Source organism: Symphalangus syndactylus, chromosome 16, assembly GCF_028878055.3.
Source record: "Symphalangus syndactylus isolate Jambi chromosome 16, NHGRI_mSymSyn1-v2.1_pri, whole genome shotgun sequence".
NCBI lineage: Eukaryota > Metazoa > Chordata > Mammalia > Primates > Hylobatidae > Symphalangus > Symphalangus syndactylus.
The window spans coordinates 34,330,254-34,350,478 of NC_072438.2; the positions used below are offsets into that span (position 1 = coordinate 34,330,254).

Consider the following 20,225-nt stretch of genomic DNA (forward strand, 5'->3'; position numbering starts at 1 on the left):
AGTTTTCAAAGGGAATGCTTCCAGTTTTTGTTCATTCAGTATGATATTGGCTATGGGTTTGTCATAGATAGCTCTTATGATTTTGAGATACGTCCCATCAATACCTAATTTATTGAGAGTTTTTAGCATGAAGGGTTGTTGAATTTTGTCAGAGGCCTTTTCTGCATCTATTGAGATAATCATGTGGTTTTTGTCTTTGGTTCTGTTTATATGCTGGATTACATTTATTGATTTGCATATGTTGAACCAGCCTTGCATCCCAGGGATGAAGCCCACTTGATCATGGTGGATGAGCTTTTTGATGTGCTGCTGGATTCGGTTTGCCAGTATTTTATTGAGGATTTTTGCATCAATGTTCATCAAGGATATTGGTCTGAAATTCTCTTTTTTGGTTGTGTCTCTGCCGGGCTTTGGTATCAGGATGATGCTGGCCTCATAAAATGTGTTAGGGAGGATTCCCTCTTTTTCTATCGATTGGAGTAGTTTCAGAAGGAATGGTACCAGTTCCTCCTTGTACCTCTGGTAGAATTCGGCTGTGAATCCATCTGGTCCTGGACTCTTTTTGGTTGGTAAGCTATTGATTATTACCACAATTTCAGAGCCTGTTATTGGTCTATTCAGAGATTCAACTTCTTCCTGGTTTAGTCTTGAGAGGGTGTATTTGTCGAGGAATTTATCCATTTCTTCTAGATTTTCTAGTTTATTTGCATAGAGGTGTTTGTAGTATTCTCTGATGGTAGATTGTATTTCTGTGGGATCGGTGGTGATATCCCCTTTATCATTTTTTATTGCATCTATTTGATTCTTCTCTCTTTTCTTCTTTATTAGTCTTGCTAGCGCTCTGTCAATTTTGTTGATCTTTTCAAAAAACCAGCTCCTGGATTCATTAATTTTTTGAAGGGTTTTTTGTGTCTCTATCTCCTTCAGTTCTTCTCTGATCTTAGTTATCTCTTGCCTTCTGCTAGCTTTTGAATGTGTTTGCTCTTGCTTTTCTAGTTCTTTTAATTGTGATATTAGGGTATCAATTTTGGATCTTTCCTGCTTCCTCTTGTGGACATTTAGTGCTGAAAATTTCCCTCTACACACTGCTTTGAATGTGTCCCAGAGATTCTGCTATGTTGTGTCTTTGTTCTCGTTGGTTTCGAAGAACATCTTTCTTCTGCCTTCATTTCGTTATGTACCCAGTAGTCATTCAGGAGCAAGTTGTTCAGTTTCCATGTAGTCAAGCGGTTTTGAGTGAGTTTCTTGATCCTGAGTTCTAGTTTGATTGCACTGTGGTCTGAGAGACAGTTTATTATAATTTCTGTTCTTTTACATTTGCTGAGGAGAGCTTTACTTCCAACTATGTGGTCAATTTTGGAATAGGTGTGATGTGGTGCTGAAAAAAATGTATATTCTGTTGATTTTGGGTGGAGAGTTCTGTAGATGTCTATTAGGTCCACTTGGTGCAGAGCTGAGTTCAATTCCTGGGTATCCTTGTTAACTTTCTGTCTCGTTGATCTGTCTAATGTTGACAGTGGGGTGTTAAAATCTCCCATTATTATTGTGTGGGAGTTTAAGTCTCTTTGTAGGTCACTCAGGACTTGCTTTATGAATCTGGGTGCTCCTGTGTTGGGTGCATATATATTTAGGATAGTTAGCTCTTCTTGTTGAATTGATCCCTTTACCATTATGTAATGGCCTTCTTTGTGTCTTTTGATCTTTGTTGGTTTAAAGTCTGTTTTATCAGAGACTAGGATTGCAACCCCTGCCTTTTTTTGTTTTCCATTTGCTGGGTAGATCTTCCTCCATCCATTTATTTTGAGCCTATGTGTGTCTCTGCACGTGAGATGGGTTTCCTGAATATAGCACACTGATGGTTCTTGACTCCTTATCCAATTTGCCAGTCTGTGTCTTTTAATTGGAGCATTTAGCCCATTTACATTTAAAGTTAATATTGTTATGTGTGAATCTGATCCTGTCATTATGATGTTAGTTGGTTATTTTGCTCGTTAGTTGATGCAGTTTCTTCCTAGCCTCGATGGTCTTTACAATTTGGTATGTTTTTGCAGTGGCTGGTACCGGTTGTTCCTTTCCATGTTTAGTGCTTCCTTCAGGAGCTCTTTTAGGGCAGGCCTGGTGGTGACAAATCAGTCAGCATTTGCTTGTCTGTCAAGTATTTTATTTCTCCTTCACTTATGAAGCTTAGTTTGACTGGATATGAGATTCTGGGTTGAAAATTCTTTTCTTTAAGAATGTTGAATATTGGCCCCCACTCTCTTCTGGCTTGTAGAGTTTCTGCCGAGAGATCAGCTGTTAGTCTGATGGGCTTCCCTTTGTGGGTAACCCGACCTTTCTCTCTGGCCGCCCTTAACATTTTTTCCTTCATTTCAACTTTGGTGAATGTGACAATTATGTGTCTTGGAGTTGCTCTTCTCAAGGAGTATCTTTGTGGCGTTCTCTGTATTTCCTGAATCTGAATGTTGGCCTGCCTTGCTAGATTGGGGAAGTTCTCCTGGATAATATCTTGCAGAGTGTTTTCCAACTTGGTTCCATTCTCCTCGTCACTTTCAGGTACACCAATCAGACATAGGTTTGGTGTTTTCAAATAGTCCCATATTTCTTGGAGGCTTTGTTTGTTTCTTTTTGTTCTTTTTTCTCTAAACTTCTCTTCTCGCTTCATTTCATTCATTTCATCTTCCATCGCTGATACCCTTTCTTCCAGTTGATCACATCGGCTACCGAGGCTTCTGCAATCTTCACATAGTTCTCGAAACTTGGCCTTCAGCTCCATCAGCTCCTTTAAGCCCTTCTCTGCATTGGTTATCTTAGTTATACATTCATCTATTTTTTTTTCAAAGTTTTTAACTTCTTTGCCATTGGTTTGAATTTCCTCCCGTAGCTTGGAGTAGCTTGATCGTCTGAAGCCTTCTTCTCTCAGCTCGTCAAAGTCATTCTCTGTCCAGCTTTGTTCCGTTGCTGGTGAGGAACTGCGTTCCTTTGGAGGAGGAGAGGTGCTCTGCTTTTTAGAATTCCCAGTTTTTCTGCTCTGTTTCTTCCCCATCTTTGTGGTTTTTTTTTTTTTTTTCTCAGTATATGCTACTTTTATTAAGCAGTATTTTGTCAATAAGTTTAGCAATATATATTCTTTCATGAGTCTAGCATAAAGATGATAATGAATCTACTTGTCTTTATTTAATTCTCTTATTCTAATGTATTTAGAGCTCTTTAAAGGGACATGTAATTAAATTACCAAGAATTATTGTCTATTTCCACTGACAAGAATGAACTTTGATGATTTTTTTCCTTTTGTCACAGTAACCTAGTTAGAAATCAGACTTTCACTTGAAAAAGCAAAAACAACCCCATATTCCTAGCACCAAACTCAAACAAATACCACTTCTATAATAGGCATATACAAGAAGTTTTCAGATGCCTTGAGTTAATAGCCTTTCACAATAAATTATTTTTTAATGTTTAATTATTATGTCTACATAATAGTTACATGTACTTATGTGGCACATATAATAATATTTTGATACAAGCATACAATGTATAATGGTTAAATCAGGGTAACTGGGATATCCATCACCTCAAGCATTTATCATTTCTTTTTTTTTTTTTTCTTTTTTTTTTATTATTATACTTTAGGTTTTAGGGTACATGTGCACAATGTGCAGGTTTGTTACATATGTATCCATGTGACATGTTGATTTCCTGCACCCATTAACTCGTCATTTAGCATTAGGTATGTCCCCTAATGCTGTCCCTCCCCCCTCCCCCAACCCCACAACAGTCCCTGGAGTGTGACATCTTTGTGGTTTTATCTACTTTTGGTCTTTGATGATGGTGATGTACAGATGGGTTTTTGGTGTGGGTGTCCTTTCTGTTTGTTAGTTTTCCTTCTACCAGACAGGACCCTCAGGTGGAGGTCTGTTGGAATTTGCTAGAGGTCCACTCCAGACCCTGTTTTGCTGGGTGTCAGCAGTGGTGGCTGCAGAACAGTGGATTTTTGTGGACCGCAAATTCAGCTGTCTGATTGTTCCTCTGGAAGTTTTGTCTTAGAGGAGTACCTGGCCGAGTGAGGTGTCAGTCTGTCCCTACTGGGGGATGCCTTCCAGTTAGGCTGCTCGGGGGTCAGGGACCCACTTTAGGAGGCAGTCTGCCCGTTCTCAGATCTCCAGCTGTGTGCTGGGAGAACCACTACTCTCTTCAAAGCTGTCAGACAGGGACATTTAAGACTGCAGAGGTTCCTGCTGTCTTTTTGTTTGTCTGTGCCGTGCCCCCAGAGGTGGAGCCTACAGAGGCAGGCAGGCCTCCTTGAGCTGTGGTGGGCTCCCCCCAGTTCGAGCTTCCTGGCTGCTTTGTTTACCTAAGCAAGCCTGGGCAATGGCGGGCCCCCCTCCCCCAGCCTTGCTGCTGCCTTGCAGTTTGATCTCAGACTGCTGTACTAGCAATCACCCAGACTCCGTGGGCATAGGACCCTCCGAGCCAGGTGCGGGACACAATCTCCTGGTGTGCCATTTTCCAGGCCCGTTGGAAAAGCGCGGTATTAGAGTGGGAGTGACCCGATTTTCCAGGTGCCGTCTGTTACCCCTTTCTTTGACTAGGAAAGGGAACTCCCTGACCCCTTGCGCTTCCCGAGTGAGGCAATGCCTTGCCCCGCTTCAGCTCACGCACGGTGCACTGCACCGACTGTCCTGCACCCAGTGTTTGGCACTCCCTAGTGAGATGAACCCGGTACCTCAGATGGAAATGCAGAAATCACCTGTCTTCTGCGTCGCTCACGCTGGGAGCTGTAGACCAGAGCTGTTCCTATTTGGCCATCTTCAATCAAATAAGTTTTAATCAGCACTTATTACATTCTTAATAGTCTTTCTCGTTGTGCTTTCATGTGTTATTTTTTAAGTTTCTTCATTTGTAAAATGATAGTAATGATACACATCTTATAGGTTAGTAAAATAACATACATTAACACATGTAAATTACATAGTTGTGTTTCATCAAGTAAAATAACACATGTAAACACGTGTAAATCATATAGTTGTGTTTCATCAACTCTTTCCATTCAGAATACTTTCTTATGATGTCTAATTTCTTTTCTGTGTAACTTTTTCTATTGACTGTTTTCTCTATATATTACATTTAATGTTAAATTTAGAGTTGGTAAATTGAAATTCTTGGTACAATGGGATATCTATTTGGAGAACTGTGATTCATCACTTTACAGAAAATACCTGAATGAGCTGTTTTTGCCAAAATAATTATTTAAAGGATAATTTAACAAATATTCAACATCTTGTCTAGGTGTCATTCCAAAAGTTATCTTTCTATTTTGAATGGCCTTCATGTTTGAATTTTTAGTAAGTTTTATGCAGTTTTAAAATTGTGAATTGCAGTCTTGAAAATTTGTATAGTACAGCTGACCCTTAAACAGTGTGGGGTTTAGGGGTGCTGACCCTTTGTGCAGTCAAAAATTCACATATAACTTTTGACTCCCCCAGAACTTAACTACTAATAGGCTACTGTTGACCAGATACCTCACTGATAACATTAAGTGGATTAACACATATTTTATATGTTATATATATTATATACTATATTCTTACAATAAAGAATGCTAGAGAAAGGAAAATGTTATGAAGAAAATCATAAGTAAGAAAAATATATTTATTATTTATTAAGTGGGAGTAGATCATCATAAATATCTTCATCATAAGTGGTCATAAATCATCTTCACATTGAGTAGACTGAGGAGGAGGAGGAAGAGGAAGGGTTGGTCTTGCTGTCTTGCCTGGCAGAGGCAAAAGAGGTAGAGGAGGTAGAAGGGATACAGGAGAGGCAGGCACACTTGGTGTAATTTTACAGAAATACATTGTAACTCCCATCTGACGTTTTTACTTTTTCATTTTTCTAAAAATATTTCTATATGGTTCCAGTCCTCTTTCACTGTTTGCTTTAGTTTCAAGGGTCCATGTTGCAAAATCTTGATACGGACACTGAAGTCATAGGTCCATGTTGCAAAATCTATGATATGGACACTGAAGTCAAAAGCAGTCTTGAATAATCAGAACTCTTCTGCCAGATTGTCCAATGTCAATTTTTTTTTTTGGCGCCACTTCTTCTACGTGTTCTTCCTCATTTTCTGACAGTGGTCTGGAAGCACTCATCTCCATCAAGTTGTTTTTAATTAATTCCTCCGGTGTGGTGTCTATTAGCTGTTGAATTTCTCTAAAATCAGTATCTTGCAACCCTTCACTTCCAACCTTTTTTGGTCATATCTACAATCTCTTTCATTATTTCCTTGATTGACTCTCTTGTAAATCCTGTGAAGTCTGTACAACATCTGGAAACAGTTTTCTCCAGCAGGAATTTACTGCTTTGGGCTTGATGGCTTTCACAGCTTTTTCCATAAAAACAACGGTGTCTTCAGTGGTATAAGTCTTCCAGACTTTCATGACGATCTCTGTATTGGGTTTCTCTTCCATAGCATTGGCAAATCTTTTCCATAGGGTGCTGTATATAATGAGCCTTAAAGGTCCCTATGACCCAGACCCACAGGCTGAGTTAGAGACGTTGTGTTTGAGGGTAAGTAGACCAATTTGATATCTTCTATGTTGAACTCATGGTGTTCTGCAAGGCGAAGGGCATTGTCCAATATCAAAACAGCTTTAAAAACAGTCCTTTACTGACAAGATACTTCCTGACATCGGGGCAAAGCATAAATTGAACCAATCCAGAAAAAGTGTTCTTGTTGTCCAGGCCTTCTTGTTTTAAAACCAAAAGCCTGGCAATTGGTGTTTATCTTTTCCCTTCAAGGCTCAGGGGTTAGCATCTTTACAGATAAGGGCAGTCCTGTTCCTAAACCCAATTGCATTTACAAAAAAAATGGTAGAATTAGCCTATTTCTTCTTGCCTTAAATCCTGGTACTTGCTTCTCTTACTTACTAATAAAAGTCCTATGTGGCATTTTTCCCCCCTAGAATAAGGCACTGTCTTCTGCATTAAAAACCCATTCAGCCAGATATCCTTTTTCCTCAGTGATTTTAATGGCATCTGGGAACTCATCTTCTGCCTCTTGGTCAGCAGAAGCTGCTTCTCTTGTTATCTTGACATTTTTAAGCCAAACTGATTTTGAAAATTATCAAACCATCCTTGGCTGGGATTAAATCCTCCAGCTTTAGATCCTTTACGTTTCTTTTGCTTTAAATTGTCATCTAATGACTTCACTTTTTCTCAAATCATATTTGGAGTCTATGGGTATGCCTTTTAGTAACCCTGCACCCACATAAAAGCTGTATTTTCAATACTAGATAAAGGTATTTTGCAAAAAAAAATGCAAGATTTTCACCACTGGTTGTGTAGCGACAGCAATGGCTTCATGAATTTCCTTTTCTTTTTTTAACAATGGTCCTTATGCTGGATTCATTTCTCTTGAAGTGATGGGCAACTGCAGCTGCAGACCTCAATCTTCTGTACATATCAAGCAATTCAATGTTTTCTTGCAATGTCATGACTTTTCTTCTTGGGAGCATTTCTAGCATCACTAGTGGCTTTTTGTATGGGTCCCATGGTATTATTCAGGGACAATATTGTGCTCAACACAATTAAAAAATGTGAGACTGTGAGAGATCACTTTTTACTGCAATACACAATTTACAGGCCTGTGGAACTGCTCACATGGAGATGATTAGCATCACCCAGGGTTTCAAGCAGATACTCACAGCACTTGAATTCACTGTGAATTCAATAGCAAGAGGAGGTGGCTACAAAATTGTTACAGTAATATAGTATGTGCTACAGATAATTTTATGCAGTTGTGATTTCATACTACATCTTTATGTTTATATTTCTCTCAACTTCAAATGGTACCATGTATAGTCTGAAAGTATATATACATTTTTAATAAAACTTAACTTTTTATAATAGTTTTATGTATACTTTATGGTAGGAAATGAAAAAATAGACTACTAGTATCTACATATATTTTATGCATTCAGATCAAACCCAACTTTTTCTTAAAATTTTCAATATGTCTAGGCTATATGGTTTGTCTGTGAGGTTTTTTGAAATTGTTGCTGATCTCCAGAATTTTTTCCAATATATTTATTGGAAAAAATTTAAATATAAGTAAACCCACACAGTTCAAGCCTATGTTGTTCAAGGGCCAACTCTGTATATTATGAGCTGCACATTGATGTCTATTGTATTTCATAACTTTAATTTTGTTTTTATGTCTGAGAGTTAATGCCTTTTTATCAATTCTAGAGCTCTTTGCATGAGTGATTGAAAATGAGAATATTTGTAACCATAATTTAATAGCGAGCAATTTGGTTCCTTATAATAGGATAAATAAAAATCCAGGGATTGGATTTTTAATATGTATGCAAATTTTATTTTATTGTGATCATTTAATTAGAAGTATTTTTTAATAAACTTTTTCTTACCTGTTTCCTCCACCATTTGGGGTGGGAGGCAGCAGGTAACAGAAGGCTTGTTAGAGGAAATGATACTTAATCTGACATCAGAAAGGTGAATGAGATTTATCTAAATAAGATGGGTGTAAAGATATTGAATGTGGAAGGTAGGTTGTATCATTATAATTAATGTTTGCTCATTAACAATGTACCCAAATAAGAGGTACCAAATAAGTCTTGGATCTAAGAGAATTATTTATAGTTAAGGAGAGAATTAGAATGAGCCAATAAATAGAGTTAATTTGGGAGCTATTTCATGTAATGTATTGAGTATGCTTTTATTCTTGAAAATCTATTTCTATAAATGTAGTAAACTGAACTTTATACATTTCACATAGCTCGATATTTATCCTTCAGAAGAATTTTTTCTGTTCATTCACTGCTTGGGCCATTGCATTAAAATTTTTTAAAATACTTGCAACATTACTTAGGGTAGAAATATGTTTAATTATTGAGCATCTATTATGTGCTGGACACAGTGTGATTTGTACCATGATAGGTGGAGGACAGGGTGTTATGAAAGCCCATAAGCAAAGTCACCTAATGCTATCTTGGTTGGGGACCAGGTGAGACAAGTCTTAATGGAGGAAGGGATATTTAGGCTGATACCTAAAAGGTGAATAAGATTTATTTAGACAAGAATAAGAATGTTGGAGGTGGGAGTTGGGCTTGGAGAGCAAATTTCAGATAAAGAGTAATGTATTTGAATGTGTGTGTTGAAGAAGCTATGAATAATGATAGCTGTAGTAAAAGCCATCACTTATTGAATGATAATTATCATATTATGCCACTGTTTGAGTCAGTTTACATGTATTAACATCTTTTAATCTTTGTAACAGCCACATAAGGGAACTGTTGTTATTATTCCACTTTCATTAATTGATTATTGATTATTAATTGTTCTTTATGAGTAATATACAGTTCTCTCCTTGTTTCCTTATTAGGTCTGAATTTTGGGACTTTGGTATTATTTTATTTTGGTTTCAGTGAGCTAGAAGTGGTCTGTAGGCACATTTATTAAAAAAACAAAAAATATTATTATGGCATTTTAGCTTGTCATTGAAAAGAATATTATATTAAAATATGGTATTTATGGATGATCAAACCTAGGACTATTAAAACTTAATTTCCATGTTATAAGAAATAGAAGAGATAATGAAGAAAGTAATCAATACTATGAAAAATAGTGAGACAAATCCAAATTGTGACACATTCTAAAAGATAACTGGCCTGGACCTTTGAAAAAAGTCAGTATCATAAAAAAAAAAAAAAAAGAATAGAGAGATTCTAGATTAAACTGCTATGAAAGACAGAGACATAACAACCAATGAAATGTAATGCATGAATTTTGAATGGATCCCAGATTTTAAAAAACTGTAAAAGATATTTTGGAGACAACTGGAAAATTTGAATATATATGGACTAAGTATGACATCATGAAATATTAATTTTCTTAGGTATGATAATGATATTGTGATATGTTGGAAAACGTCCTTATTCTAAGAATATGCATGCTGAAGTATTTAGGGGTAAATTTTCATTTTTGGAAAAATTACAGTGTAATAATTTCTGTACATTTTTACCTTTTACTAGGTCATTAATGAGATTCCTAAGTATTAAACATTTATAAACTGCTTAAATTTAACTTATCTTTTTATCTGATATTTTCCATATAATGTTTATTACCACATGACTTCTTGACATTTTAAAAAAATCTATCCTCATTCCCATCCTCAACTAAAATGTCAGTTATTTGAGGACTGAGGCTTTCTGTTATTCACTGCTTAATTCATAGCACAAAGGATAGTATCTGGCATATAGTAGGCAATAGTCAGTATTTGTTGAGTGGACTAGTAAATAAGGATAACCAATCTCAACCAGCCTTACCATTTCTATATAATTTGTAATATCTTTAATTTTTTTTATTAGTTTTAGTGTTGTTACTGGAAAAGATAATTGATTGTTTTTTATGTTTCAGGGAAGTTGGGAAAAAAGAATTTTGAAGAGTTTAAATAGTATGTGCACTGAACTGAGTATCCCACTGGCACGAAAGGTACTTTTAAACATTTTTCTGTTTAAGTATTTCATTGTGAATCAAATACTAGAAAGTATCATGAAGTTATATAACTGTTAGGCACATTTATTTATTTATTTATTTAGGGGCAGAGTCTTGCTGTGTCACCCAGGCTGGAGTGCAGTGGCGCGATCTCGGCTCACTGCAACCTCCGCCTCCTGGGTTCGAGCAATTCTTCTGCCTCAGCCTCCCAAGTAGCTGGGACTACAGGCACCTGCCACCAGGTCTGGCTAATTTTTTTGTATTTTTGATAGAGACGGGATTTCACTGTGTTAGTCAGGAGGGTCTTGATCTCCTGACATCATGATCCGCCCACCTTGGCCTCCCAAAGTGCTGGGATTACAGATGTGAGCCACCGCGCCCGGCCTATTTATTTATTTTTACTAGTATATCAACTTGGTTTGAAACAAAAATCTGTAAAAGGCCAATTATGTGGGTATATTCTATATAGATTTCTATTTTGTGTGCTATAATAATTATTATAACAAACCTGTATCTTTGCAAATAAACAGAAATATGAATCTGTAGTATAGATGAGTTAGACATTTGGCTGTAAAGATTAGGAATGTGCTTTAAAGATTTTAATTACCTTTAGTCTCCTTACTTTTTGGCTAATTAGCACAATAGCCATATTCCTTGAATCACAGTTAGAGTTCAGGCATACTGTGATCTTGTAATAGGTAATACGGTACCATCTTTCGGTATTAACATAGGAAACAAAAAGGATAATTTGTCATCTCTCTGTAGAACTGGAATTCTATTTAGATCTAATACTCAACATTTATGTTACTCTGGGCATTGAGGAGAAAAGATGAGAAAGAAAAGAAAAAACACTTGAGGGATGTTCTGTATTCTTTGTAGCTGCTCACAAGTAGGAGAGAGTCAGTTTCCCTTTACTTCATTCTCCCTACCTGCTATTTATTCCTTGTTGTTGGACAGGATGTAGTGGGTATACTTTGGATAATATCCAAGGGAAAATTACTGAAGGCGCCGGAAGGATAGTGTTTAAAAAGGGATACATTTATATTAAAAACTGTCTAAATATGTAGTATTGTATATACTGCCTTTCTTATAGGAAGATGATGCTACTGACTCTTAGTCACACTCTCTTGGCCGGTCCCCCTTGTGATGCTTTTCTGAGACTGCTGGATGGGGGTAAGAGATGTAGTATGTGGCTGAGGAGCAGTTTTTCTTTGTGAAATTTACTGGCCAGTACAGATCACTTGCCTTCTTTTATTGGACTCATTAGCACCATGTTCTAACTAAGCCATTGAGACTAGATATAACATAATAGTTAAATAATAATTTAAATGCAGTTACCCCCCAAATTCAACATGTTTAATGAAATTATCCTGTTATGGTCGTTTATTTAGCTTTTAAATAAGTTATTGATTCTTGTTTTTAGTTGTATTGCTAGACTTCAAAAAATGAAATGAAACCAGTTTCAAAATTACCTTTTCCAGAGGCCAGTTGGAGAACAGAAAGAACTTCTTAATAAATGGAATGAAATGGGAACTGATGAACCAGGTATGTGAACAGTTTTTTCTGAATGTAGTAGTGGAAAAATAATTGCCTTCTTAACTGTGGATCTAAAATAACATAATTAACAATTCTTTTGGGAAGATTGCAATTTTCCTTCTCATTAATTTTCTGTCATCTGGAAAACCAGAATTAGACTGGCCTACTCAAACTCCCAGACACCACATGCAACTAATAAATACAGACATCAGGAGCAGCTTTTTGTTTGTTTGTGTTTTTAGAGACAGTTTCTTGCTCTATTACCTGTGCTGGAGTGCAGTAGCATGATCACAGCTCACTTTAACCTCAAGCTCCTGGGCTCAGAGTGTCCTTTCACCTCAGCCTGCTGAGTAGCTAAGACTACAGGCACACATCACCATGCCTGGCTAATGTTTTTATTTTTTGTAGAGATGGGGTTTTGCTATGTTGCCCTGGCTCTCTCTGTTGAACTCCTGGCCTCAAGTAATCCTCCCATCCTCCCACCAGAGCCTCCCTAAGTGCTGGGATTACAGGTGTGAGCCACTGCGCCTGGCCTTATTTATCCTTTTTTAAAGCAGCCTTTAAAAACATTTTTATAAAATTATAAATTATCCAGTGGATTTTTGAGATTCTTGTCTTTTAATTAAGGTAAATATTGTGCAAGCTTAATTATATTGGGTTGTTAAAAATAGGATAAATAGTGAAAAATACGTTTGAAGACTTTAAAATGTTTTAAAGAATTTATTTTTGTTCATTTTAATATTTAAAATCTAGTCAATTTTGTAAATATAAAATGAATAACAACTATATTTCATTTACTATGATAGATGGCTGTAATTGTATAGACAGACATGTACATAACCCTTCCTCCTCCCCTTCCTTTACCACTGCTAAAAATACATGTAGGGGACTAGGTAAGAGATAAATACCATAATAGAGTTATTATATATAGTTATTTGAGTTCAAAAGGGGGAATAGTTTAATACAACTGGAGGAATTCACTAAGAATGCATTGTTTGTATTTTAAGTACATTGAGAATTCTCATATAGAACCTTTATGTTACATTGACATCGTTTGGCCAGTTCAGTTATAAATAATTATAATTTGTGAATAGGATGCTCTTAATTTCTTCCAGAAAATGCCATCTAGGACGTTAAGGGAAGAAATTGTCTTTTCATTTTAGTGTTCTCTGTACTTAATGCAGTATATGACAAATAATTGATTCTCAAGAAATGATTGAATTAATCTATCTGTATGATAACATATGAAAGAATGATTAACATTTATTTAATAAGGCTTCATATATTATTAGCTGAAATTTTGCTTATAATCTATCTTATTCTAGATTTAAGCCTTTTCAGACCTGTTTATGCACCTAAGGATTTTCTTGAGGTAGGTTCTATTGGATAAATACATATATATTAATGAACAAATAATGTGAATAAATGATGATGTAAAAATATGTCAAGGCAGAGGGATTAGCATGTAAAAAGCCCCAGAGTCATTGAAGCAGTAGAATGACATGATCAGATCTGTGTTTGAAAATTACCCTTGGAAAATATATTGGAATATGGAAAGATTAGCATTGAGTAAATCAGTTAGGATAATTTTGATTAAAAAATAGTGACTGTAGGAAGTGGGTTCCAAGATGGCCAAATACGAACAACCCCAGTCTGCAGCTCCCAGCGTGATCAACACAGAAGACGGGTGATTTCTGCATTTCTAACTGAGGCACCTGGTTCATCTCATTGGGACTGGTCAGAAAGTGGGTGCAGCCCACGGAGGGTGAGCCGAAGCAGGGAGGGGCATCACCCCACCCGGGAAGCGCAAGGGGTTGGGGTATTTCCCTTTCTGAGCCAAAGGAAGCCATGACAGACTGTACTGGGAAAACCAGGACACTGCCAACTAAATACTGCGCTTTTCCAACAGTCTTAGCAAACGGCACACCAGGAGATTATATCCCATGCCTGCCTTAGTGGGTCCCACGCCCACGGACCCTTGCTCACTGCTAGTCTGAGATCAAACTATGAGGTGGCAAGCCTGGCTGGGGGAGGGGTATCTGCCATAGCTGAAGCTTGAGTAGGTAAACAAAGTGGCGGGAAGCTCGAACTGGGTGGAGCCCACCACAGCTCAACGAGGCCCACCTACCTCTGTAGACTCCATCTCTGGGGGCAGGGCATAGCTGAACAAAAGGCAGCAGAAACTTCTGCAGACTTAAACATCCCTGTCTGACAGCTCTGAAGAGAGCAGTGGTTCTCCCAGCACAGTGTTTGAGCTCTGAGAACAGAGAGACTGCCTCCTCAAGTGGGTCCCTGACCCCCGTGTAGCCTAACTTGGAGACACCTCCCATTAGGGGCCCACTGACACCTCATACAGCCTGGTGCCCCTCTGAGACAAAGCTTTCAGAGGAAGGATCAGGCAGCTATATTTGCTCTTCTGCAATATTTGCTGTTCTGCAGCCTCCGCTGGTGAAACCCAGGCAAACAGGATCTGGAGTGGAAAACTCCAACAGACCTGCAGCTGGGGGACCTGACTGTTAGAAGGAAAACTAACAAACAGAAAGGAATAGCATCAACATCAACAAAAAGGACATCCATACCAAAACCCCATCTGTAGGTCACCATCATCAAAGACCAAAGGTAGATAAAACCACAAACATGGGGAGAAACCAGAGCAGAAAACTGAAAATTCTAAAAACCAGAGTGCCCCTTCTCCTCCAAAAGATCACAGCTCCTCGCCAGCAACAGAACAAAGCAGGACAGAGAATGACTTTGATGAGTCAACAGAAGTAGGCTTCAGAAAGTCAGTAATAACACACTTCTCCGAGCTAAAGAAGGATGTTTGAAGCCATCACGAGGAAGCTAAAAACCTTGAAAAAAGATTAGACGAATGGCTAACTAGAATAAACAGCATAGAGAAGACCTTAAATGACCTGATGGAGCCGAAAACCATGGCACGAGAACTACGTGATGCATTTACAAGCTTCAGTAGCTGATTCGATCAACTGGAAGAAAGGGTATCAGTGATTAAAAATCAAATGAATGAAATGAAGCGAAAAGAGAAGTTTAGAGAAAAAAGAGTAAAAAGAAACGAACAAAGCCTCCAAGAAATATGGGACTATGTGAAAAGACCAAATCTACATTTGACTGGTGTACCTGAAAGTGACAGGGAGAATGGAACCAAGCTGGAAAACACTCTTCAGGATATTATCCAGGAGAACTTCCCAAACTAGCAAGGCAGGCCAACATTCAAATTCAGGAAATACAAAAAACACCACAAAGATACTCCTCGAGAAGAACAACCCCAAGGCACATAACTGTCAGATTCACCAAGGTTGAAATGGAGGAAAAAATGTTAAGGGCAGCCAGAGAGAAAGGTCAGGTTGCCCACAAAGGGAAGCCCATCAGACTAACAGCAGATCTCTCAGCAAAAACCCTACAAGCCAGAAGAGAGTGGGGGCCAATATTCAACATTTTTAAACGAAAGAATTTTCAACCCAGAATCTCATATCCAGCCAAACTAAGCTTCGTAAGTGAAGGAGAAATAAAATCCTTTACAGACAAGCAAATACTGAGAAATTTTGTCACCACTAGGCCTGCCTTACAAGAGCTCCTGAGGGAAGCACTAAACATGGAAAGGAACAACCGGTACCAGCCACTGCAAAAACATACCAAATTGTAAAGACCATTGATGCTAAGAAGAAACTGCATCAACTAATGGGCAAAATAACCAGCTAACATCATAATGACAGGATCAAATCCACACATAACAATATTAACCTTAAATGTCAATTGGCTAAATGCTCCAATTTAAAGACACAGACTGGCAAATTGGATAAAGAGTCAAGACCCATCAGTGTGCTGTATTCAGGAGACTCATCTCATGTGCAGAGACACACATAGGCTCAAAATAAAGGGATGGAGGAAGATCTGTCAAGCAAATGGAATGCAAAAAAAAAAGCAGGGGTTGCAATCCTAGTCTCTGATAAAACAGACCTTAAACCAACAAAGATCAAAAGAGACAAGGCCATTACATAATGGTAAGGGATCAATTCAACAAGAAGAGCTAATTATCCTAAATATATATGCACCCAATACAGGAGCACCCAGATTGAAAAAGCAAGTCCTGAGAGACCTAAAAAGAGACTTAGACTCCCACACAATAATAGGAGACTTTAAGACCCCACTGTCAATATTAGACAGATCAATGAGACAGAAGGTTAACAAGGATATCCAGGACTTGATCTTGGCTCTGCACCAAGCCAATCTAATAGATATCTATAGAACCCTCCACCCCAAATCAACAGAATATACATTCTTCTCAGCACCACATTGCACTTATTTCACAATTGGTCACATAGTTGGAAGTAAAGCATTCCTCAGCAAATGTAAAAGAACAGAAACCACAACAAACTGTCTCTCTGACCACAGTGCAATCAGATTAGAACTCAGGATTAACAAACTCACTCAAAACCACACAACTACATGGAAACTGAACAACTTGCTCCTGAATGACTACTGGGTAAATAACGAAATGAAGGCAGATATAAAGATGCTCTTTGAAACCAATGAGAACAAAGACACAACATACCAGAATCTCTGGGACACATTTAAAGCAGTGCGTAGAGGGAAATTTATAGCACTAAATGCCCACAAGAGAAAGCAGGAAAGATCTAAAATTGACACCCTAACATCACAATTAAAAGAACGAGAGAAGCAAGAGCAAACACATTCAAAAGCTAGCAGAAGGCAAGAAATAACTAAGATCAGAGAAGAACTGAAGGAGATAGAGACACGAAAAACCCTTCAAAAAATCAATGAATCCAGGAGCTGGTTTTTTGAAATGATCAGCAAAATTGATAGAGCACTAGCAAGACTAATAAAGAAGAAAAGAGAGAAGAATCAGATAGACACAATAAAAAATGATAAAGGGGATATCACCACTGATCTTACAGAAATACAAACTACCATCAGAGAATACTATAAACACCTCTATGCAAATAAACTAGAAAATCTAGAAGAAATGGATAAATTCCTGGGCACATACACCCTCCCAAGACTAAACCAGGAAGAAGTTGAATCTCTGAATAGACCAATAACAGGCTCTGAAATTGAGGTAATAATTAATAGCTTACCAACCAAAAAAAGTCCAGGACCAGATGGATTCACATCCGAATTCTACCAGAGGTACAAAGAGGAGCTGGTACCATTCCTTCTGAAACTATGCCAATCAATAGAAAAAGAGGGAATCCTCCCTAACTCCTTTTATGGCACCAGCATCATCCTGATACCAAAGCCTGGCAGAGACACAACCAAAAAAGAGCATTTTAGACCAATATCCCTGATGAACACAGATGTGAAAATCCTCAATAAAATATTGGCAAACCGAATCCAGCAGCACATCAAAAAGCTTATCCACCAAGATCAAGTCGGTTTCATCCCTGGGATGCAAGGCTGGTTCAACATATGCAAATCAATGAACATAATCCATCACATAAACAGAACCAAAGACAAAAATCACATGATTGTCTCAATAGATGCAGAAAAGGCCTTTGACAAAATTCAACAGCCCTTCATGCTAAAAACTCTCAGTAAACTAGGTATCGATGGAACGTATCTCAAAATAATAAGAGCTATCTATGACAAACCCACAGCCAGTATCATACTGAATAGGCAAAAACTGGAAGCATTCCCTTTAAAAACTGGTGCAAGAGAGGGATGCCTTCTCTTACCACTCCTATTCAACGTAGTGTTGGAAGTTCTGGCCATGGCAATCAGGCAGGAGAAAGAAATAAAGGGTATTCAATTAGGAAAATAGGAAGTAAAATTGTCCCTGTTTGCAGATGACATGATTGTGTATTTAGAAAATCCCATCATCTTAGCCCCAAATCTCCTTAGGCTGATAAGCAACTTCAGCAAAGTCTCAGGATACAAAATCAATGTGTAAAAATCACAGGCATTCTTATACACCAATAGCAGACAGAGAGTGAAATCATGAGTGAACTCCCATTTACAATTGCTACAAAGAGAATAAAATACCTAGCAATCCAACTTACAAGGGATGTGAAGGACCTCTTCAAGGAGAACTACAAACCACTGCTCAATGAAATAAAAGAGGACACAAACAAATGGAAGAACATTCCATGCTCATGGATAGGAAGAATCATACTGCCCAAGGTAATTTATAGATTCAATGCCATCCCCATAAAGCTACCACTGACTTTCTTCACAGAATTGGAAAATACTAGTTTAAAGTTCATATGGAACCAAAAAAAGAGCCCGCAGTGCAAAGACAATCCTAAACAAAAAGAACAAAGCTGGAGGCATCACGCCACCTGACTTCAAACTGTACTACAAGGCTACAGTAACCAAAACAGCATGGTACTGGTACAAAACAGGGATATAGACCAATGGAACAGAACAGCGGCCTCAGAAATGACACCACACATCTTCAGCCATCTGATCTTTGACAAGCCTGACAAAAACAAGAAATGGAGAAAGGATTCCCTATTTACTAAATGGTGCTGGGAAAACTGGCTAGCCATATGTAGAAAGCTGAAACTGGATCCCTTCCTTACACCTTATACAAAAATTAATTCAAGATGGATTAAAGACTTAAATGTTAGACCTAAAACCATAAAATCCCTAGAAGAAAACCTAGGCAATACCATTCAGGACATAGGCATGGGCAAGGACTTCATGTCTAAAACTCTAAAAGCAATGGTAACAAAAGTCAAAATTGACAAATGGGATCTAATTAAATGAAAGAGCTTCTGCACAGCAAAAGAAACTACCATCAGAGTGAACAGGCAACCTACAGAATGGGAGAAAATTTTTGCAATCTACCCATGTGACAAAGGGTTAATATCCAGAATCTACAAAGAACTTAAACACATTTACAAGAAAAAAAACAACCCCATCAAAAAGTGGGCAAAGGATATGAACAGACGCTTTTCAAAAGAAGACATTTATGCAGTCAACAGACACGTGAAAAAATGCTCATCATCACTGATATCAGAGAAATTCAAATCAAAACCACAATGAAATACCATCTTACACCAGTTAGAATGGCGATCACTAAAAAGTCAGGAAACAACAGGTGCTGGAGAGGATGTGGAGAAATAGGAACGCTTTTACACTGTTGGTGGGAGTGTAAACTAGTCGAACCATTGTGGTAGACAGTGTGGTGATTCCTCAAGGATCTAGAATTAGAAATACCATTTGCCCCAGTGATCCCATTACTGGGTATATAGCCAAAGGATTGTAAATCATGCCACTATAAAGACACATGCACAGGTATGTTTATTGCGGTACTATTCACAATAGCAAAGACTTGGAACCAACCTAAATGTCCATCAATAATAGACCGGATTTTAAAAATGTGGCACATATACACCATGGAATACTATGCAGCCATTAAAAAGGATGAGTTCATGTCCTTTATAGCAACATGGATGAAGCGGGAAACCATCATTCTGAGCAAACTATCGCAAGAACAGAAGACCAAACACTGCATGTTCTCACTCATAGGTGGGAATTGAATAATGAGAACACTTGGACACCCGGTGGGAAACATCACACACTGAGGTGGGGGAATGGGGGAGGGATAGCATTAGGAGAAATACCTAATGTAAATGACAAGTTAATGAGTGCAGCAAACCAACATGGCACATGTATACATATGTAACAAACCTGCACGTTGTGCACATGTACCCTAGAACTTAAAGTATAATAAAAAATAAAAGTAAAATAATGAAAAAAATAGTGACTGTACATCACGTAGCCTGCTGCCTGGCACATACACATACTCAGGAAATCTTTTTCTTTTTTATTCCATTCCCTGTTCTAGTAGTCCAGAAGACATGATGAGTGTCTGAACTAAGAGAACAACACTGGAAATGGAAACAATTTGACGGATTTAAAGGAGATTTTAAGGATGATTTGGGAACTGATCAATTATGGGGTCTATGAGAAAAAGAAAAGATAATGATCGCCTTCAAGTATCTAGGTTGTGTAATTGGCTAGAAGTTACTTGACGTGAGATAGAGGATACAGGAGGCGGAACAGGGCTGTTAGTGAAGGTGATAAGCTTAGTTAAGTTACAGAGACATCAAATATTCAAGTGGAACCCTTCAGTAGACACTTGGAACTCATTATTTTAATTCACACGTTTGATTTCACTCTTTCTCTTGGACTTC

The 20,225-nt window shown here is 37.8% G+C and overlaps 1 protein-coding gene across 10 annotated transcripts in view; it reads left to right on the plus strand.

Annotated features, from left to right (window-relative positions):
• TBC1D19 (TBC1 domain family member 19) overlaps positions 1–20,225 on the plus strand; it is a 277,728-nt gene that overhangs the window by 35,773 nt on the left and 221,730 nt on the right. For all 10 annotated transcript variants that reach the window (XR_010116325.1, XR_010116326.1, XR_010116329.1 and 7 more), the window contains 3 exons: positions 10,435–10,509; positions 11,994–12,057; positions 13,374–13,420. Coding sequence is in view for 5 of the 10 variants with exons in the window: in XM_055245489.2 (XP_055101464.1) it covers positions 10,435–10,509; positions 11,994–12,057; positions 13,374–13,420 (186 nt within the window). In the remaining 5 variants the exon portion in view is untranslated. The remainder of the gene's footprint in view (positions 1–10,434; positions 10,510–11,993; positions 12,058–13,373; positions 13,421–20,225) is intronic.